Below are 23,924 nucleotides of genomic sequence, written 5' to 3' on the forward strand. Positions count from 1 at the left end.
TGCAAAAGTGCTCAGGGGAGCACATTCGCAATAGTTATTTTCAGTTTTGTGCCCACTGTGAAAGAACTGTTTTAATAAGCATATAGGAAGAGGCTACATGGGCCTCTACAGTAAAATCAAAGTATCAGTTTGTAGGACAGCATTAGGAGACTGGTCTGTACATGCTCTGCATGGAACAATGACTTCTCAAAGTGAAAACATATTGCATCTTTTACCCTTTCTGCATTCCAAACCGGTTTGTGATTAAAAACAGGGCTACAGCCTAAGCTATTGTTCTATAGAAGAGAGCAGCCCTCGCAAGTATGTAGGTACATTTTCCATGACTTAAGGATATACATGTTCCCTGCTGTGCTTACCAGATATCTAGCAGGAAAGGATAGTAAGGAAATGCTCTGCGCCCGATTTTATTCACAAACATGCTTTGTAGGCAAAATCTGAGGAAAACAAAGAACTATGCAAAGTGACAAAAAAAAAACAGCACCAAAAAAATTGCCCAGCTCAAGTGTTTGCATTCATCTGGAATCAGCGGCACAGTGAAGTTGCAACTTGGCAAACATTTCTTTTATCAAACTATTAAACAGTGGAAAATGCAGCTTTTTGCAGTTCATAGATGTATTTCAGTACTATTAAATTGAACTGGAGCTCAGTGCCAAGGGCATTTGGCATGCTTTTAGATATTATCAGCTGTTTCCAAAACCTTTTGTAAATTCCATGCATTGCTCGTCATAATTTGCATAGCTCTTTGTACAGAGTTGCAAGCTCTCTGTGTGTGTGTACATGAGTATATATATATATATATATATATATATATATATATATATATATATATATATATATATATATATATATATATATATATACCAAAATTCTTTCATCAAAATTCAGTGCTTTATTCAGTACATAGATCCGACGTTTCGGCCCACATTAGTGGTGATGGGAAAACATTCTTTTGGGGTTTAATGACGTCATTTTTGGCGCCAGATTCAAATGGGGGAGTGGTATAAAAACACCATTTTTTTGTACATGCATTATCCTTGAAAAAGGCCCTAATGTGGGCCGAAACGTCGGATCTATGTACTGAATAAAGCACTGAATTTTGATGAAAGAATTTTGGTGTGCGGATCCTTATGAGCAAATCTATATATATATATATATATATATATATATATATATATATATATATATAAATAAATAAATAAATATGCACACACACACACACACTAAAGGATTTGGCAAGCCCCTGAAAACACAACACCTTCAGCTGTGAAGAGGGCCTGTGTCTTTCCCCCCTTCCAATACATTAGCCTGGCTTCATTTGCATGACCATCCCAAACAAAGGAGATTAAGATTTCCTGTAATCATTCCTTTTAAGAGGCAGTAATTGCATCTGAAATTTACCCCCAAGGCTAAGTCAAATCTCCTCACAAAATGCCATTCCAGCGGGGTTACCAAAAAGAATCCAAGATTGGGCAACAACTGAACCGTAATTAAACCTTTTCACTGAAATTGTTCCCAAAATACCCCCCTCCCTCCCCAGGCCCTGGTTGTGAGAGCATTTTTCTCATTCTGGAGTAACAAATATTTCTGTGTGGCTCAGATCAAATTTCGCTTGTAGAAAAGTCAGCCCGACCAGCCTCCTCGACTTGGACAGACAAAGCCAAAGAGGGGTGGGGGAAACCTTAATGAGGCACAGAGTAGCGATAGGCCAAAAAGCACACTGTTGCGCAAATAGTCACTTGGCTCGTCAGGCACTTAGGGGTTAAAGATCACAGTTCCCAGCAAGTCTGTGTTGTAAAACAAGCTCCTAAATGTGGCAGCAACATATTTCTTTCCCAGTATGCAAAGGGAGGAGCAGAGGAAAGCTACAACATAGAAGCAAACACAGAAAGGGCACAGAAGTCTTAGGAAATGGGCACAAAGTTTCCAGATAAAAAGAATATTCTACAACAGGATACACTGACACTTCCAAGATGAAGCAAATAAAATATAGAAACACAAACACCTTTCGAATGACACTGAGCACAAGAGGTCACCCAAACCTGAAGCCTTTTCCCCCTCAGTCACAAAATGGCTGAAGTATGCTAAGGAATGGCTTTTTCCAAGGACACAGGGCACAAAAAGCCAGAGAATTTGATGGAATCCACCATACCAACGAGGTATATGGAGCTTACTGAGTGCAAACCTAAGTCACAGGGGGGATCTGCACCATATCCTTTTACTGGCAATAGGCCGCAAACTAGAACAGCAAGAGAACCATGAAGCAAATGCCTAATTACACGGCTACGGCTCACATTAGGGCTCCTGACACACTTTGGCTTTCAAAAGCGGACTACCGGCAAAGTAGCTCCTCCAGTAATATGTAATGATTTAACAACTGTACATCTGCTGGAGCAAAGCAGCAAAGTTCCTCTGGGAAGAATGCTTTTACTGCACCCTCTGAATTCCTATACACTGAAACCTCGATTTTAACTACCCTGATTTTAAGTTTTCCTACATTTTTTTTATTTGTGGTCCCACCAATTTATCATGCATTTCAATGGGTGCATTTCCCTAATGTTTTCCTGGATTTTACATCAAAATGTTGCCCTGATGTTCCCAAAAACAGTTTTTTGCCCCTCTATGAATGTTATTATTTGCGAAATAAAAAAAGTTTAAAATACAGGTATGGGACCTGTTATCCAGAATGCTTGGGACCTTGGGTTTTCCAGGTACGGTAAACGGATCTCTCCGTAATTTGGGTGTTCATGCCTTAAGTCTACTAGAAATTCATTTAAACATTAAATAAACCCAATAGGCTGGTTTTGCTTCCAATAAGGATTAATTATATCTTAGTTGGGATCAAGTACAAGCTACTGTTTTATTATTACAGAAAAAAGGGACATTTTTAAAAATTGGATTATTTGGCTAAAATTTAGTCTATGGGAGCCATTCCGTAATTCGGAACTTTCTGGATATCGGGTTTCAGGATAAGGGATCCTATACCTTTACTCAGCAGATGAATATTTTGCCATGGTTCTGCCTGTAAATGGTCAATTGCAATTAATCTGCTCCTTACACAGTCCTGCACCAATCACTTATTGCTTTAGGTTGTGTATGTGACTGACAGAGAGGCCTTGCACATGCCCCCATTAATGCTGCAATCCTTAACCCTTGTTATTAACATAGTAACTATTGCATCTAAAAGTAAAACTATTGCATCTAAAAGTAAAACAGACACCTGTGCTTATATCCATTCAGTACTTGAAGAAAAAGTTACTTTATGCTTTTCCCTGATTTTATAATTTTACATATTTTTTCCTGGTCCCCACAAAAAGGTACAATGGGATTCTACAGTGTGTATGTATGTACGTACATACATACATACATACATACATACATACATACATATATATATATATATATATATATATATATATATATATATATATATATATATATATATATATATATATATATATATATATATATATATATATTGCCATTTGTCCCAGGCCCTTTTTTCTTTGCTCTACAAAGGACTGTACAGGTATAGGATCCGTTATCTGGAGAGAGCTCTGAATTACAGAAAGGTTGTCTCCCATAGAATCCATTATAATCATATACTTCTAATTTTTAAAAACGATTTCCTTTTTCTCTGTAATAATAAAACAGTACCTTGTTTTGTATACTTATCCCAACTTATTTATAATTAACCCTTACTGGATGCAAAACAATCCTATTGGGTTCAATTAATGTTTAAAAAATTTTCTAGTAGTCTTAAGGTATGAAGATCCAAATTATGGAAAGATCCCTTATCCGGAAATGCTCAGGTCCTGAGCATTCTTTATAACAGGCCCCATACCTGTACCACTAGATTTAAAACATGCCAAGTAAAATCAGTACTCCTTTAAGCCTGCCAGACCAAAATTTCTGAATGAGTTTGACTGACAGACAGACAGATATCCACAGCATGGAGATATTGGTCTCAACAACACACATATTGAAAATTGCACAAAATTGTTTATACAATTTTATCAGTATGTGTATTGTCAGCTTCACACTAGAAAGGATTATGGATACTGATAAAATCACATCAAAAAGTGCAACTTGGAAAAATGTACATATTTCCATACATATAGTGCTACTCTGCAGGCCCAAGAAAAAGGACTCACAATCTTGCACAATCTTGCACAACTCGCTTCCGTCTGGGATTTACTTTATAGATAAGAGAGTTCTGACAAGGGAAGAGTGAGTTCAGTGAGGGATTACCATGCCACCAAAAAAATTAGCTTGTTCAGGAAGAGTTTCCATTGCCATTAACCAATGCGGCACCAACAACGGACTGTTTCATTAGGGGAAACTCTGTCCAAGCTACAGTATATTGTACTCTTTGCAACCAGGCTTCTAACTTATTTCTCCAAAGGAAGTTCTGAAGGCACTTGGTCGTCATTACAGGCTGTTACATTGGTCCTGGATTGTTGATTTATGTAACTGACAAAAACGTTGGAATTCAGGAAGGGTAAAATGTATTCATACAAGATAGTTCCAAGTCGACACAAATAACACGTTGCTTACAGGTCGCATTTATAGGACATGCTGCTTTAGGAACTGATCTTGCAATTATCCATACAACAAGGAAAAAATATTTAGACTTAACCAGCTAAGCGGTTTCCTGACAAAGGGGGATCACAAACTACTGCAGATAAAAGGGTTAAAAGAGAGCCTAACAATAATGCAGTAAAACAAACAGAAAAGGAGCTTTCGCCATATGGGAGAGTGACCATGTAGCATGAAACCCTGCAGCTGGGTTATTTTTCAGACTCTGAACCCAACCAGAAATCACCAGATTAGTTGACTTTTGAACTCTACCAGGCTACAAGGGAGTTGTGCCTTTACACTGACATATTCATTTAAAGGACAAGAGGGGTTAGAGCACATCTACAGTGTTATTTCTCCCTACAGACCATGGACTAGAACAGCTTTATTTAATAAAGCCACAGATGGGTGTCAGGTCTCTCCTTCCGGCCACTAGTCAGGGGGCAAGAATGTCACTGACAGAGGATTCCAATTCTCCATCCCAAGAGCCATACTAAATGCTTTATTGCTCAACAATTGCCTCTGGCTGCAGAACTACTAAAAACGCCCAGGATCCTCAAAGGGAAAAGCTAGAGGTGTATTACTGGATGCAATAATATAGGGGTAGAAAAAAAAAAAGCATCAAATAGTCATTTAATGTGAAAATATGGATACATATTTTTTTACATGCCACTAGAAACCCCCCAGGTTAATATGAGCCCAACCTGTGGCCCTCTGACTGATCAATTACAATTTCCATTATCCCAGAAGAAAGTGTGGGGTTGGTTTTGTGTTTGGGGTTAGTTGGAACTTGTAGTTGAGCAACAGCCTTACTACCAGCCAATGGAAAGTCCGCATAACAGCACAAGAACTATAAAGAGTAAGCAGACACGCTTCCTAGCCTGTAGAGCTTACAATCTAATGAACACACAGGAGAAAGTTCAAGCATAATTCAGATGAGGAGTCAGAGGGCATCTGAGCGTGATTTACTGTGGGGCTCAGCACATAGGCAGCTCATTAGCTGGCCCCAGCAGTAGGAAGGAGTCGCCTTTCACCTATTGCCTACTTCCGACCCCGAGTATAGCTTCCGACCCCGACATCGTGTGATGATGAAGCTTTGTTCAGAAGTTGCTGGCCGGTAAAAGCATGCAGTAACAATGACTGGCCACTGGGGGCGGTGTTTCATTGAGCACTAGGCAGAAGCTTTCCTTATGGAAAAGGAATGTAAATATAAAGGCAGATCCATTGGTCGCAAAGTATCATCTATTCGTGTTTCAGTAAAGTAGATTGTACTGGTACAGAAGGGAATGTTTTGATGTTTCCCCTCAGGCAGCAGTAGTAGAACATGTGGCCCTCAAGCTGCTTCTGAACTACAAGAACCGCACGCCCCAGGGAGACTGAGGATTGTGGAGCTGTAGTCGCTAGGATTGGAGAGGCAGTGCAAGTCAGTACGTCCCCCCAGCACTTACCATTGATTTCGTGGTTCGGAGCATCGTTCTGGTTGAAGCCATTGGAAATGTAAAGTCTCCGAACGTCCGAACAACTCTTGGACTTGAGATCTGCCCCGACGGGGAGACTGGATAGCGCTAAAGTGCAAGCGAGCAAGGGGTAAAAGGAGATCCAAAGCATGGTGATGAGGCAGCAGGGAATGAATGCGATGGCCGCACAGATTACTCCGGATCCCGGGGCTGGTTCTGTGTCCAGGGAACTTTGCAAAGTGCTGAGAATCCCCTAGTTCTGCCCCTACTGCTGTTGCTGCTGCTTCCTGACTGATTGGCCGGAGGGCTGCGCTCTACTCACTTTGTCCCCCTCCCTCCTCCAGCCACAGTCTGGGATCCAAAGCAAAGGAGCGCATGCGTAGCCGGAGCCTGGGCGCACCAGCGTGGAATGAGCCAGGGGGAGGAGTTTAGGGCTCCCAGCTGTTAACCCCTGCGGCGGCGGCGGCTTCTCTCTGCTGCACAATCACTTCACTGTCTGTGCTTTTCAACATTTGCCTACTACTACACTCTGTGCTACTGGATAATATCTCATTGGCAGTGTTATTCTACTTATACACTCGACAGTCTATCCTGTAATGGACAGTCTATTTGGTAGAACAAAAAGAGCATGGGATGTGGTACACACAATGAGACCAGTGATGTCTTTAGTCTAACGTTTAGATAGTGAATAAAGTACAATCTCTTGTAAAATATAAGAATATTATAAGTTACCGAGGAGTTTCATGACCATATAAAAAGGCCGAGTGTTTTTATACAGGTCATGGAACTCCAAGGTAACTTATAATATCCTCATATTTTGGGGGTACTTTATTTATTATAATACACAAGTTTTAGTGAGTCATGTGACAAAAAATGACATCAGAACTCACCGTTTATAACTGATGACATCAGAACTCACCGTTTATAATGCTATAATTTACAAGATATTCATGGCTTTTGTGTAGTATACGTGTTATTCTTCTGAGAATACATAATATACATTGAGTTGACAAAGTAGGGAGAATGTAGATGTTGAGGGAGATGTTGAAATGGAGGGAATTGATAAGTGAGAGACAAATCACATATTTCCTATTCTTTCAACACATTCTGGGGCCAAGCCAGGCCTGAGTTCCCTCAGGTACAATGTACACCACCAGAAAAAAAATGATGCTTTTTCAGTGCTTTGTAAACATAGAAAAACATTAGAAAATACATTGTGTGTAAAAAATAAGAATGTACCAGTGTGTTTTACTCATTTAGATATAAAATAATTCAGTGTCGGACTGGGATGCCAGGGGCCCACCAGAAAACCGTAGACCGTGGGCCCACTATCCAAACTATTATTCCTCTCGTCATTTAACTATTCTCCTAGTCTTTATATCTACTAACTATACTCTAGTTTTTCAGTATGAAGCCTATTTTTTCCCATGAAGAAATAGGGAATGAACATGGAAAAGGCTAAATGGTTAGAAGCAGAGGGCCCACTGACACCTGGGCCCACCAGGAGTTTTCCTGGTATCCGGTGGGCCAGTCAGACACAGGAAGAATTTCTGCAAAAAGCCTAATAATCCCTCCCTTCCTTTCCACTTGCTGCTCCCTGAATTCCCAGGCTGTGCAGGGGAGCAGCACTCAGCTCAATGCACTGTAGGACAGGAACCAATCAGCAGCTACCAGGACCTGATAGGGAACTGAAGCCTGTCTGTGCTTGTGTGACTGCAGGGCTGTGATTGGCTGTCCCCCTCCTACTTTAATTTTTCAATTTTTATTCAGCAGCTCTCCTGTTTGCAGTTTCAGCCAGGACCGGATTTACACAGTGGGCACCCCTAGGCCCACTGCCATCCGTCACCCCTGTTCCCCCCCTTTATTTGTGCAAATTTTCATCATCAATGGGGATTGGCGCATGGGAAATTTAAAAAATGATTGTATCTCCAGCACATCCCCAGTGTTTCTGAACCAATGTGGGTGCGGTTCGGCAACATGCGCCCCCCGAAAATCCTGCCCCCATAGGCCCGGGCCTAGGTGGCCTTTCCACAAATCCAGGCCTGGTTTCAGCAGTCTGGTTGCTAGGGCCCAAATTACCCTAGCAACCATGCACCGATTTGAATAAGAGACAGGCATATGAATAGGAGAGGGCCTCAATAGAAAGATAAGTAATAAAAAATAGCAATTATAATAGTAGTAATGTGTAGCCTTACAGAGCATTTGTTTTTTTAGATGGGGGCAGTGACCCCCATTTGAAAGCTGAAAAGAAGAAGTAGAAGAAGACAAATAATTCAAAAACTAGAAAAAGGTAAAAATGAAGACCACTTAAAAAGTTAGAATTAGCTATTTTATAATATATTAAAGTTAACATAAAGGTGAACCACCTCTTTAAAACAAAGTTAAATGAAATACATATATAGGATCTGTTATCCGGAAACCCATTATCCAGCAAGCTCTGAATTACAGAAAGGCCATCTCCCATAGACTCCATTTTATCCAAATAATCCAAATTCCAAATCCTAATCCAAATCCAAATAAAAAATGATTTCCTTTTTCTCTGTAGTAATAAATCAATACCTTGTATATGTCCAAACTAAGATCTAATTGATCCTTATTGGAGGCAAAACCAGTCTATTGGGTGTATTTAAAATTTACATGATTTTCTAGTAGATTTACGGTATGAAGATCCAAATTTTGGAAAGATCCGTTATCCGGAAAGCCCCAGGTCCCAAACATTCTGGATAATAGGTCCCATGCCTGTAATACACATCAGTGTTTTTCTCTTCTTTCTCTTGCCCAATTTTCTGGCAAGTTACACATGCCAGCTGTGCACTGTAAATTGTGAATTAGTGTATATGCAGTGTATGTAGATAGCCCAAGACTGCACTTGCAATAAAGAAACTAATCTTGGTTAAAAACAAGTGTACAACATATTTTTTTTTTTATGGTATATGGTATATTATGGTAAAAGACTATGGGAGTCGGAAAGGTTGCTGTCCCAACATCCTCTGAATTCCTTTTCACCATGACATTGTGTTGTATACCATCTATGTTGTCTATGCTTTTGGGGGCCGCATTTACTAAGCTGTGCTGCTAAAATAAAGGCGCTTATTTTTGTCGCATCCGTATCCTGCACCTGTTGTCCTTACACACAGTACCGATTGTTAAATCCTGCAACCTCAGTCTATTTAGCTCTGAAATTTATATGCAAAAATAATTCACTTGCAGTGGCAGTGACTTGTCACAACAATCGTTTCCAGTGTGACAATGTTGTGTCTGAGTGCTACAAAAGACATCTGTCTGCTGAATATTGGCTGATCAGTTGTCTGTGTGGCAGCTCACATGAAACTCTACTGCATGCATCGTTTGTTGCCTCAAATCAGACGTATTTCCCATGCAATTGAAGCTGGTAGAAGATAGGGAGAATGAATTTATGTATTCATGTACAGGTATGGGATCTGGAAACCTGATATCTAGAAAGCTTCGAATTAGAGGAAGGGTGTCTCCCATAGACTCCATTTAATATATTTTTTCCCTTTTCTCTGTAATAATGAAACAGTACCTTGTACTTGATCCAAACTAAGATATAATTAAACCTTATTGGAAGCAGAACCAGCCAATTGGGTTCATTCAGGGCCGCCATCAGGGAGGGACAGGGGACAAGTGTCCCGGGCCCAGACATGAAGGGGGGCCCGGCAGTGCTGCACTTTTGAAAGAGCCAGGCCCTCCTTGCGAGCGCCGAAGATTTGCGGGCATTTTTGAATCCCGAACAGCCGAAAATTCGGAAGTGCCGAAAAGCCGATCTCCCGAAGCGGCGAAAAGACCAGAAGCCACGAAAATAGCTGAAGCCGAAGTCCCGAAGTGGCGAAAAGACCCAAAGTCATGAAAACAGCCGAAATTGAAGTCCTGAAGCGGCGAAAAGACCTGAAGTCACGAAAACAACCGAAATTGAAGTCCTGAAGCGGAGAAAAGACCCGAAGTCACGAAAACAACCAAAATTGAAGTTCTGAAGCGGAGAAAAGACACGAAGTCACTATAGGAGGCGAAGTTGAAGTCTTGAAGCCACGAGTTCAATTCTACTGAACACCAATTTGTGTGTTTTTTTAATCCCCTGGCCACCAATGTATTCTATAGGCCCCTGCCACCAATGGGGCCCCAATTTTTTTTACTTGTAAGGGGGTCCTGGCACCAATGCTTTTTTTTAAAAAAAAAAAACTTTTATGGGGGGCGATGATCATCAATAGCTTTTTAGCTTGTGTGTGTGTGGGGGGGGTTACTTTTTGAGCACTGATGTCTGTGTGGTCTTTTAACTGTGATGTGGAGTGGGCGGGATCGGGGTCGGGGCTTGGACACCAGGGTGTGCAGGGCCCAGGGGGCCCCAAAAATGTTGTTGTACGGGGCCCCGCGATTTCTAAGGGCAGCCCTGGGTTCATTTAATGTTTACATGATTTTCTAGTAGACATAAGATCCAAAAAAACGAAGGTCCCGAGCATTCTGTATAACAGGTCCCATACCTGGACAGATATTGTCCCAAATAAGTCAAACAACCCTATTGTAGGTGCCTTCAGGGAAAATACTTTTCTACAAAAGGTCCTTTACATCAGTGAACTGTATAATGACAAAAAAAAATGATTTTTGTCATTTAAAGGGGGCTCCAAGATGGCAGAAAAAAATCAGGATAGACAAATAAGGCAGACACTTGTTTTTATGTTAGAGCAAAGTCTAAGTTTCAGCTTTGGTCTCCCTTAACCAAAACACACAGAGCCCCATGTGTACTTGCAACACTTGAAACACTTTGCTTGCTTGTTATTCTTGCTGAAGGACGGCAGGTTCTCTTCCTTAGTCGTAAGGGAAGTACGGCATTTGTTTTTTTCTTTCTGTTGCCCCAGTACTAAGTGTGCTGTAGGATACTCTTAACACAGATTATTCAAGAGGCTTTTTGTGATTGCTTGTACATAGTGTGTTTCTTCCAGAGGCAGAGACTGTGCAAATGTGAGGCATTTCCTTGCTTTTACACAGCAGTAAATAACATTCCATCCTTCTTGTTTTCTTAATCCGTGGCTATACTGGCCAAGTGCAGGCATGAAGGGGGGAGGGGGGCACAGATCTGGTGGGTATTTCATGGCAATTAGAATGCCAGGATTACCTCTTTCCAAACAAAACATTTACTTGTGATCCTCCATGAAAGTTCATAGTGATGTTTTTTTAAATGTTACAAACCTTAATTGGCTTTCTATTTTTATTATTATCTTCACAGCATTAGCTGCAGGAATTGTTGCATGAATCACACAAAACATTGCCATTAAACACGCAAGACTGTTTGTCATTATGAATCCAGCCAGCAGCAACTATCTATAGACAATTTCCAGATCCAGGGAAGATGCTTGTTGGCCCCCAGGCTTGCAAGTCCGGCAGTAACCACAGGCACTGCGTGCATTTACTCAATATAATGTAGAATTTAGAACATTTTGCACATATACTTTTTCATTATAGTGCATTTTGACCCAATGCATGAATATAGGATAATGGATAGCAACAGCTTCTCTCCTCTTTTGCAGATTCAATTGCTCGGGCAAGCAGAACAATAGCATTGGACAATGGCTGTGAAAGAGACAACTGGTCATATACCCTGATTGGCCAGTGCTGGTCCACCCTAGGGAGCAAATTTACTAAAGGCTAAAGTGACTAACACTGGCAAAAATTTGTCATTTACTAATGGGCGCAGGTGTAACTTCGCTAGTGAAAGAGACTGACGCTGGCGCTCATTCGCACTCAATCGCCAGGCGAAGTTGCGCTCTGGCAAAGGAACGTAACAAATTCACTAAGATGCGGATTTTACTGAACGTTACCTCTTGCACCAGACTTGCCTTCGCCACCTCAGACCAGGCAAAGTGCAATAGAGTAGATAGGACTTCCTTAAAATTTAGTTGGAAATTTTTCTAAGTCCCAAAAAACGCTGGCGTCTTTTCCTTTTTCAGGGTGATAGGCTGCAATTTGGGGGTAACCGGCTTCTCCCCTACATTTCCTAACATACGGAACATAAACTAAACACTGGGCTCATGTGTAGGGCAATATAACAACTCTATTTTCTTTTATTAAGCTTCCCTGGGCTTGTGTACTGTAATGTATTTGCTGCAACGTATACGTCCATTCAACTTTAACTTCCCGCTGTATGCAAATTTGCCAACGCTAGCGCAACTTCGCTCTGCTTGCCGAATTAACCTTAGAGCAACTTCACCAGCGTTCAGCACCCTGGATGCAACTTCGAATGTTAGTGAATTAGTGTTTTCTGAGCAAAGTGTTGCGCGGCCTGCGAAACTGTCGCTGGCGAATTTTCGCCACTTAGTAAATTTGCCCCTAGGTCTCTATTATCTGTATTCTCTTGCCTTAGACTTTTTCAGATATAATTCAGACTTTTAGGTAATGTTTTGATTTCCAATCACCTGCCATTGGTTGCTTTCGATTCAAGTGAATGGGAAACAGCATAAGATACCCTAAAACAGGGGTGCCCAAAAGGTAGATAGGGATTTACCAGTAGACCATTAGCTAGTGGTCAGTAGATCTCAAGACACTGTCAACAAACAGCTTGACTTACTTTTTTTCCTGTTTCATTATCTTCATAGATAATTATCTTCATAGATATTATCTTCAAGATATTTATTACAGTTTATTTATTAAAGTGACATAATAAATAGTTTTTAGTTAAACCTTGCAATATACATTTGCTCATATCAATACAATATTTAAGTAATGTTTTCAATGGAACAGAATGCTAACAATGTTTTTATGAATATAGAGCATAGTGGCACAAAATCACTAAAAGTAGACCCCTCATTAGTAAGGTATGGACACTCCTGCCCTACAATTATTGATCACAGATACAAGAGTTTAATGTGGTTTTCCTAGTGTGAATGGGAAGCATTAGTGGCAGTTAGTGCCACTTTGATCATGGCCATTAGGCCCATTCATATGAACAGAAAGCACTTTTGCACTACTAAATGTGGAAATAAGTGTTCTGGAGAGATGTCCCCCCCCCCCTCCTCCATCACAATGAGAATTTGTAATATTTCCTTTCAGATGAATGAATGGATGAATGAGTATAGACTGTCCACATATGGAAAGGTTTCCTGCAGACTGACACACAAAATCGCCTCTTACGGCTCTCATAGACGTACGGAATCATAGGCCTGTAAGTGATGGCACTATGTGTGACATTAGAGGAAATGTGTCCTAAAGTTGTGTATTTTATGTTGGAGGAGTAAAAAGAGTTATTTTTGGAACCTTTCAGCAATGCAATTTTTCAATGTAGAACCTTTTCTTTGCTCCTATTCTTCACTGCATGCTCCACTTCGTCACGGTAACAGTTCATATTGTTACAGTATAAGGGGAGTTAAATTATATATACATGGATTAATGTGATTTAATAGTAAAAATAAAAGTAATCCACACAGAAAGAAAAATGAAAGTGTATACCTTTAATGAATCATTCTTATTTTAAACCCAAAGGCAGTAGCATAAATACGATCACCATGACTTATTTTTCAATCTGCCTGAAAACATTCCATTTGCATTGTTGGACTGTATTCCAACATTTGGAATCTGGAACATCTCAGAATCTGGGAGTTATTTACAAATAATCAATGTTATCAGCATCAAACAGTTGATGTTAATTAGTAATACACATTGTAGGTGTTAACTGCTGGTGGGTGAGAATATTTTGGCTCCTCCTTCATGCTCCGCATGGGTTTCCCTGTGAATATAGGTGTGCCAATTCCTGTCTGAGTTAATGTGTCAATAAGTGTCCGTGGGTGTTTTGTATATCTCTCTGTATCTTTGTGTTTGTCTCCATTTTAATTTTCTATTCATACATTCTTCCCCATTTCCTCTTTTAGGGCTATTCCACACGGGGAGATAGCGACGCGTTTGCGGTCGCGGCAAAAATGCCTCGTCAGGCTTTTTCAGGCGACTGTTGAAAAGCGCATCGCCTCGTGTGGTTAGCACAGGCGTTTTTACATAGGCACCCATACAAAACTGTCGCCTGCGCCGGTCGCGGCGACTGTCGCGGCGCTTTGTCGCCGCGACCGCAAACGCGTCGCTATCTCCCCGTGTGGACTAGCCCTTATACCTCCTCATATATTCCGTTAATTTCAAGAAAGCAGTTGCTTATGGTAGTGACGACCACATTTCTAATCTTATGGACTCTGGTGCAGCCAATAGCTGTGAGCCAGCCCAGGATATCAGCCGTAAAGGGATACTGTCATGGGAAAAAACTTTTTTTTCAAAATGCATCAGTTAATAGTGCTGCTCCAGCAGAATACTGCACTGAAATCCATTTCTCAAAAGAGCAAACAAATTTTAGGCACCCACAAGTGATTGTATATACTTACAATCAAGACACCAAGGGCCGGTGCTCCTATCAGAAAAAAACTGCACCAACCAAGATTTTTGAAGTGAGCACCACTGAGCGATCAGCTTCATTCTTCTTCTTTCTTCGTGCAGGTGTGCATGCACAGTAGCGAAAACTATTTTGTTCTACCATGCATGTGTCTGCCCCAGGAAGTTTAAAGATAGAAGAAGGAAGCAGATCGCCCTGTGGTGCTTGCTGGAAGAACCCTGGGCCAGTGCAGTTTTCTCCTGATAGGAGCATGACTTGGGGCAGCTGGGAAATTAACAATATGTCTAGCCCCGTTTCAGATTTCAAAATTGAATATAAAAAAAATCTTTTTGTTCTTTTGCGAAATGGATTTCAGTGCAGAATTCTGCTGGAGCAGCACTATTAACTGATTGATTTTGAAAAAAAAAAAAAAATTCCCATGACAGTATCCCTTTAAGTAGCCCCCTGGAGAAGAAGGAAGCCGATCACTCCGTGGTGCTCACTGGAAGAACCCCTGGAACAGTGTAGTTTTCTAATGATAGGAGCACCAGCCCAGGGTGTCAGGTAAGTATCTACAATCACTTGGGGGTGCCTAACTTTTGCACCCCAAGTAAATATGCCTTTCTTTCTCCTTTAAATACCAGACTCTGATTTCACCTTCAAATGATATGATAATCCTAAGGATTCACTTACTTTTGCCACTCAATAAATACATGACCCAATATAATAATTTTTGTTTCATTTGTTTAACTCGATTTTCATCATCTATTTTTATGACTTGTTTGAAAATCAGATGATGTTTTAGGTCACATGCAAATAAAAATATAGAACATGTTAAAGGGTACATTGATTAGTCATAATTTTATGTTGTTTGGATTTTGATCAGGGTAGCTGCTTGAAAAAAAGTAAGCAGCGCATGATTGTCTCTGGGAACAAAGGCAGACAAAGTTACCTATTATCTCCTATGATCATTATTTTTTGGCTCCCTGTTAAATGACTAGTAGATATTAATCTAGACAAACATCTGTTTGGGCCACTGTGGTCCGGAACATCAGTCTGGCTAACCATATTTACCCTTCTGTGGCTCCCTACCTGATTACCTGTTGTTTTCCCTTTGACCTGCATCCATTAGGATTGAGATTGCCTGCCCATCATTTATGACACACTGAAACTCATGAGCCCTTGCCTTTAGGGTCTGGCCACACGGGCAGATTCGGGGAGATTAGTCACCAGGCGACTAATCTTCCCGATCTGCCTTCCCCTGCATTACATTTTAGCCGGCGGGAGGCAGGGGAAGGCAGATCTCGGAGACTATTCACCACGAAGAAGAGGAGATTTGTCGCCTGGCGAATAATCTCCCAGAATCTGCCCGTGTGGCCAGACCCTGACAAGTAAAATATTTCATCAAGCCATTAAAGTTCCCCTTTTTGCAGTGTATGGAAGTGTATAGTTGCGTTTAGTGATGTTCTGACTATAACCTCCACAATGCTAGAGAGGGTTAACAACTATTAAGTCAGGATGTACAGCATTTCAAGCAAATATAAAGTCAAATAGTCATTGCCACAGCAGAAACTGAATTTTCACAGTTGTTTAGGAGAGGGTCGTTGGCTAACGAGAGTACTAAAAAGGCCGTATTGTCTTGATAAGTTTAATCCATTATTCCTAGATAACTCAATGCACCCGCCATTGTACTCCATCACTGCTTGAATTGCTGAACCAGTGTTTGTTTCATTCAAAACTTCCAGCACAGGCAGAACAATAGAACAGACGTGCTAAACAGAATGATTTTGTTTATTTATTTTTTTGTTAACAGATGTGTGCGCAGTTTTATTTAGGCCCGGGAATCATCTGTTCCCTAAATCAGCGTCAATGTGTGCTGATTAATTGCCAGCACAAATCAGTTTCTTTGTAAAATGAAAAATGTGCATCAATATGATACATAATTTATTCTTTAACAAAAGTTGCAAAAACTGAGAAAATGTACCCCAAACGAAGGGAAACATTTTGTAGCAGTGACTACAGTAGTGACTTACAAAGTACAGTATGTTTTAACAGCTGTACAGAGATTCTTGTGGCTGTATTTAGTAACAACTGGTGAACCTTATATATGATATCTATTTTGTAGGTCCTATTTCATTCCCAGCATACCGTATAACAAGGTTTTTAAGGATCTTTTACAGCTCAAAGGCTTCTCTAGATGTCTATGAATCTATCCCACTTTCACTTGGCTACTATGAGGCCATAACATTCTGTAGCCTGTAGAAAGAAGTGTGTATGTGCTTGCCCTCCAGGCAAACTGCTGCTCTCTTGAAAAATCTTGGAAAGAACCCAAGGTGTGGACATATAAATTACAAAAGACAGCACTGTCAATAGCTCACTATCACCATGCCACATTTGGTGCAAATCCTCAGCAGTTTACAAGGTATAAATTACCCAATCAGAGGGACATCAGTGAAAACATATTTATTCCACGCCAATGTGTCTCTGTCAACAAAGTCTTATGCGTTGATTGGGTCTCATTTCACTCTGCACATTTAAGTAAATATCTACAGTTAAGTTGGATAACTATATATATTTTATCTGCACACACAACCCTTTAAAAACTTGAAATGCATATGTAAATCTGGTTTGATATTAACCTAAAGGGATCGGATTCCTTAAATATAGAATACAGTTTTTCCGAATAAAAACATTTTGCTGTATAGCTCCACAGACATAATCTAAAGATTCCAAACTGTTGCCAAATTATGCAGCACTCTACACAGCTTTAATGGGGTGATGGGAGTTGTAGTTCCTTACATCTACCAAAGCCATGATACTTAAAACCTCACCTTTAGAAGTCTGCATTAAAAATAATATTTTAGGCCAGATATTGCCCTTGTGCCGATGTTAAATCTATAACCTTAAAAAGTACTGGCCTTTAAATAAACTTTGAATTCATTTATATTTTAGTATTACCATTAGAGTTGATTTTCATTTAAAAGACATAAATTAGGGGGCCCATTTACTTAGTTCGAGTGAAGGAATAGAGGAAAAATAGTTTGAATTTCAAATGGTCGAAAATGGCTACTTCGACCATCGAATGGGCTACTTCGACTATGACCTTCGACTTCGAATCGAACGATTCGAACAAAAAATCGTTCGACTATTCGTTCGATCGTAGGAATAGCGGTAAATACTTCGACTTCGATGTCGAAGGATTTTACTTTGACGGTCCAATAGCGAGGGTTAATTAACCCTCGATATTCGACCCTAGGTAAATGTGCCCCTAGATGTTTGTAAATTGAATAGATATTTACAGAAGTTCATTAGGAAATAACGAAAAAAACATTGGCACAATCACCTTGCTAAAATTAATTAAAGGAACAGTAACACCAAAAAATTAAAGTGTTTTAAAGTAATGAAAATATCATGTAGTGTTGCCCTGCACTGGTAAAATTGATGTGTTTGTGTCACAAACACTACTACGGTTCATATAAACAAGCTGCTGTGTAGCAATGGTGAAAATTGAAAAAAGGCTATATGGCACAGGTTAAATAATGGATAACAGATAACACCATTATTTTCTACAGAGCTTATCTGCTGTGTAACCTGAGCCTTTTCTACTTTGGATGGCTATGCAAACGGTTTCCTCAAAAGAGCTTTTTATATTCAATTTTGAAATCTGACATGGGGCTAGACATTTTGTCAGTTTCCCAGCTGCCCCAGTCAAGTGGCTTGTGCCTGCACTTTAGGATGGAATTACTTTCTGGCAGGCTGTTATTTCTTCTACTTAATGTAACTAAATCAGTCTCAGCGGTACTTGGCTTTTACTATTGAGTGCTGTTCTTAGATCTTCCAGGGAGCTGTTATCTTGTGTTAGGGAGCTGCTATTTCGTTACCTTCCCATTGCTCTGTTGTTAGACTGCTGGGGGGGGGGGGGTGGAAGGGAGGGGGTGATATCACTCCAACTTGCAGAACAGCAGTAAAGAGTGATTGAAGTTTATGAGAGCACAAGTCACATGACTGGAGGCAGCTGGGAAACTGACAATATCATGTCAGCTTTCAAAATTGAATATAACAAAATCTGTTTGCTCTTTTGAAAAATGGATTTTCATTCTGCTGGAGCAACACTATTAACTGATGCGTTTTGAAAAAAACATGTTTTCCCATGACAGTATCCCTTTAAATAAGTAAACACTTTCCCATTGATTGACTTACTGTTTGCAGAAGATTAGGCACCTTCCTTCATTCCTCTTTCCAGCCATGGGCCTTGCCCCAAAATCAATAAAGAATTAGGGGAGAAAATGATTTCTGTAGTGGTCATTAGCAGAGATCTCAGTGAACTCCACTAAACTTGTAATTTGCTTCTGATTTTTGCCTTGCCTTTTTTTTTACTGTTTAAATGTTAGTATACACTTACATAAAGTCTTAAAAACAGAATGTGATTGTTTGTATTGGATTTGGTTTACATTTCTATCTTGGACGAATACTAAATGATAGTGAGTAGTTTACAAGATGTCTGTGCTATTTTGTAGAGCTAGCACTATCCTGAGCTAACTAAATAAATAAGAATTTATAAACCATAGTCCCCAAATAATTAACATTAAAAGGAACCCAACATAAAGGTTTTCAGTTTTCACTTTGTGCGTGTGTAAAAATCTCACTGTCTTAAAAAAAAGTGTTTTCTTGCTTTCTGCTTTGCTTGGAAGGGTTTAGTAACTCCAGGCTGTTACATGACTCTAGTCCTTCCATGTTAAAATGCAAGTTTGGTTTATAAATTCCATTCCCCATGAATGAATAAAAGAGAGTGTGTCACTAAAGATGCTTGATAAAAATGTTGGACTCTTGTTAGCACCACTGCTGTATGAAAAGGTCATGAGAAAGTAAAACAGGAGATTGGGAAGGATAAGAAATAACTAGTAAAGTAATACACTATGGGAAACCAGATCTATGATGTAACAAGACTAAATATCTCTCTTTAAAACTTTTAAAACTAGGAAATTGTGGCATATTACCCCTTCAATAACTGGGCCAAGCAGACCATGTAATTACCATTGGCAGCGATGACCTTTATTGTCATCTAACAAATTCCTGGCGTCCTGGAGTCCTTCATCCTATCCACTCCTCTACATCTCAAGACCTTTCCTCCTAGCTGCAGCATCTGTTCTACATTCTTCACTAAACTTCCCATCTGCCCTACTGCAAGACCAAAGATTAAAGAAAAAACAGCTCTGATGGTGAAAAGTCTGACAAGTTGAGAAATCTTGTCAGGAGACGGAGCTCTGCTTGACCATACGTTACAAGGAGATGATAGCACTTTAATCTCACAACCAACAACACTTGGTGGAAATTACTGTTATTATGTATTGTTCTTCTTTTTCTTTATCTCCTGTTTTTATTTCCTTCCCTCCACCTACCTTGAAACATACAGATCATTATTAACTCCATTCCCTAATGAAGAGAACATATGTATGTATGTATACTTTTATGTATACTTTTATTTATATAGCATTACTAATGTATGCAGCACTGTACAGCAGAACACTAAATTAATAGAACAAATGGGTCATTACAGTAATAAATACAATGTACAGTTGCATTAGAGATTAAAAGCTAAGTGGAAAAGAGACAAGCTTAGGCTATGGTCATGGACAACATGGTTTTTTTGCAGGCGGAGAATCCGCTGCTCCACTGCTTCCCTTCTCTTCTGCAGGCAGTGAAATTTTGGCATTTGTCATCTGGCTGCACCCGAGCGGAGGTAATAATTCCTGGTGCAGGCAGCACAGCAGAAGAGGAGCAACTGGGCAGTGGACTTATAAAGAATGGTACACAGGGGACTGAAAAAGCGAAAATAAGGAAAAAAATACAGAACATGATTCTGATACTTAAAGACACCTTGGATGTTCTATTAAAAAAGACGTTTATTCATGATCACACATGATAGTTCTAGCAGACAGAACTCAGCATTATCATTGCTTATGTGTGTGTCAAAAATGTGATGTCCATTATCATGTAGTGAGATGATTTTGCAATGTATTAAGTAACGCACAGACCCCCACAGAGATGGGTCATGAGTGGTTTCAAGTGGTCCTGACTATCTTTATAAAAAAAGATTAAAATAGATTATATGCAGTTTATCTGTAATTAATGGAAATGTATCTGATTAATTTACAAAACTTTGCATTGTATCATGAAAAAAATATATCCAAGCATCTATCCAGTAATTCAAATTTTCAGTGGTTCTGCATTTATTTGTAAAGGTAGTTGTGTATCCCAAACTCGTTCGGACAGCAGCAGAAGTCAGCAGGTCTCATATTCAGTTTCTGTTACCTTGTTTTTCAGAAGTAGAGCCAGGAGTGCAGATATAATTCGAAAGACAGAAAATGCTTTCTATAGGAATTACATATACTGTAGAAGTTATTTTAAAACCATTGAACGTTGTTACATTTTTATTATGTTTGGGGGTAAAGGTCCCTTTCGATGTTCAATAAAGCAAACATTATATGTGCCTAACTTTAGGGCACTGTCACAAAATAATTTTCCAATCCAAATTCTACAAACTGCTATTAGTCAGTCTCCCCCCTTCTCTATGTGAATCCCATGTTCTATTTGGCACATTAGTGAGTACAGCAAAAGAATGTTTTATTTTGAGAATAAGGGAGATGGTTCTGGGTGACTTCAGGGGGCCCATTTATTAAGGCTCGAATTGAGTTTTCGAATTCAAAAAGTTCGAATATCGAAGTAATTTTTGGGTACTTTGGCCATCGATTAGGCCAAATTCGACTTCGATTCAAATTGAACACACTTCAAATATTCGACTATTCGAAAATCGAAGTACTGTCTCTTTAAAAAACTTCGACATTTCGCCACCTTAAACCTGCCGAATTGCTATGTTAGCCTATGGGGACCTCCTAGAACCTATAGCCAAAATTTGGCTAAGTTTTAAAAAGTCAAAGTATTTTTTTTGAAAATCGTTCGATCGATTAAATCGTTCGAATTGAATTTGACCGAAAACGCCCAAAAAAATTCAAAAAGAAAAGTTTGACTAATGAATTTGGCCAATTCGATGGGCGAGTTTCGAAGTTTTTGCGAAATTCGACCCTTGATAAATGTGCCCCCAAGTGTGCAGATCAGTGAGTGATGACAGCTTTCATTGCTGACTAAACACATATTTAAAAAGATCAGCAAAATTGTCATATTTGTGGCTAGGCCTGGGGCAAATGCTTTTTTATTGCATTAAAATTGTCTGTGGATCATCACCCCCAAAAATCAATGGCATACAGTACTCACTTCTTTATTACACAGTGTTCATTTTTAGGGCAATAGCAGACAAGGAAATTTGTCGCAAGTGGTAAATAGTGATGGGCGAATTTGGGGTGTTTCTCCAAAAAATTCAAGAATTCCCCGCGAAATTTGCGAAATGGCGAAAAATTTGCGAAATGGCAAATTTTCGTGGCGGTTTCACGAATTTATTTGCCACAAATTCACGCCTGGCGAATACATTCGCCCATCACTAGTGGTAAATCTGGGCTTCCCCTGCAGAAAGAATTGGATCATCCCAAGTAAAATACATTAATTGTGGCATTCCGGCTGAATTGCAAGAAAATGCCTTTCTTCACCATACTAACAATTATATTTGATCTCCACGAGTAATGTGTTTTATTTATAGCAATCCAAAGCTTTCTGAAGGGGAAGGCACTTTTGGGAGATGTTTTGCTTCCGGTACACATGCAACAAATCTCCTTGTCTGCCAGAACCCTTACTGATATGCTTGCCATGAGTACAGTGCTTTAATATGAAAGTTTTTTTTTTGGATATTCTTTGGCCCGCAATTGCAAGAAGCACTTATGGGCAAAAGTACCTTTCATGAATGGTGTCAGTGCATGCTCAGTTTGATGTCCTTTTTAGCTAATCACAATTGACTTTCTGTTTATAAATATTTCAATTACTTCCCAAAAGAGGGATACGTTGGGGCAAAATAGAGATAAGGTTGCCATAGACGTAGAGATCCGCTTGTTTGGTGATGTCGCCAAATGAGCAGATTGCTCCCCGATATGCCCACATTTAGGTTGGTGATATTGGGCTGCCGCTGATCCGATATGGGCGATTATATCGCGGGACCGCATAAACGAACAGATGCGACCGTGATCCAACGGAATTTTTTAACCTGCCCGATCGAGATCTGGCCAACTTTTGCCCAAATATCGATCGGGGAAGCCGTCAGATGGCCCCACACACGAGCCAATAAGCTGCCGACTCTGCTGTCTGTCGGCAGCTTTTATTGGCCTGTGTATGGGGCCTTTGATAATCTACCCTGTAAACATCTCTTATGCATACTGAGTATCACCTGGACAGTTACCGCTATTATCAAACCCTGTAGTGTAAAACCCTTGGGATGTTCATCTGAACAGTATTCCAAGCTGTCTCTAGCTTGCCATGAGCCCATTCATAATAGTCCTTAAAGGAGAAGGAAAGGTACCGAAGCAGTTTATTGTCAATAGATTAGCCACAATAGTGCAAGCTATAACACTATTTATTCTGTAGAATGCTTTACCATACCTGAGTAAACAGCTCTAGAAGCTCTCTCTCTTTGTTTAGGATAGCAGCTGCCATATTCACTTGGTGTAACATCACATCCGGCCTGAATTTCCCTGCTCAGTCATAGCTCTGGGCTCAGATTACAGCAGGGAGGGAGGGGGAGAGGAGCAAACTGAGCATGCTCAAGCCCTAGCCCTGGAGGTTTAAGATGAAAACAGTAAGTCTGATACAGAAGCAAAGATGACTCAGAGCAGCATTACTTTGAGGGTTTACTGCTGTATTTTTATAGACCTTTCTGATAAAGCTTACTTCATTTTAGCCTTTCCTTCTGCTTTAATTGGTGTAGATATAGATATATAAAAAACAAAGTCATAGCTAAATCAGGAACATTGTTGTCTTCAAGCAACAAATCTCAGGAATAACCATACAGGATGTATGGGGAACTGTGTCTGTACAGGTCCTGTTAATGTTTTTAATTGTTTTGTGGTGCTAAAAAGCCATGGCTGTGTATTATGTTTTATAATTATGGCAATTAAGAACCAACCCTGTAAGCAACAGGGTATACAATTATAATGGATAATAAACTACATGATATATCATACAGCAAATGTTAGCAACTTGTCAAGAGCTGCTAGACGCTAAATAAATCCATCTGATGTCCGTAAGAAAACTTACTGCGGGGTGCAAAGTGAGACACAGCATGGCTGTTGGCAGGGATCTCTGCATGCTGCATTTTTATTTGATGAGATAAGGTCTTGTTGGAATACTTCGACTATTGGCTGGAGGTGAATAAAAACAAGAAACTCTCTGATCTGATCAGTCTTTGAAGCATCCAATAAGGTCTTGTGTTGACGCCTGCAGTTGTATGATGAGATTTTGTGACACAGATAAGTTGTCTCATAATCTAAAATTGGTGATACCAATTTCACTATGGGAAATTACATCTAACATGAATGTTAAAGGAATTGTTCAGTGTAAAAATAAAAACTGGTTAAATAGATAGGCTGTGCAAAATA

The 23,924-nt window shown here is 39.8% G+C and overlaps 1 protein-coding gene across 1 annotated transcript in view; it reads right to left on the reverse strand.

The window, feature by feature from the left end:
• gpc4.S (glypican 4 S homeolog) overlaps window positions 1-6,433 on the reverse strand; it is a 66,825-nt gene extending 60,392 nt beyond the window's left edge. The window contains exon 1 of the mRNA XM_018233118.2: window positions 6,024-6,433. Within this exon, the coding sequence (XP_018088607.1) occupies window positions 6,024-6,183 (160 nt within the window). The 5' untranslated portion in view covers window positions 6,184-6,433. The remainder of the gene's footprint in view (window positions 1-6,023) is intronic.
• Window positions 6,434-23,924: the final 17,491 nt, after the last annotated feature.

Source organism: Xenopus laevis, chromosome 8S (genome assembly GCF_017654675.1).
Source record: "Xenopus laevis strain J_2021 chromosome 8S, Xenopus_laevis_v10.1, whole genome shotgun sequence".
In the NCBI taxonomy this organism is placed as follows: Eukaryota; Metazoa; Chordata; class Amphibia; order Anura; family Pipidae; genus Xenopus; species Xenopus laevis.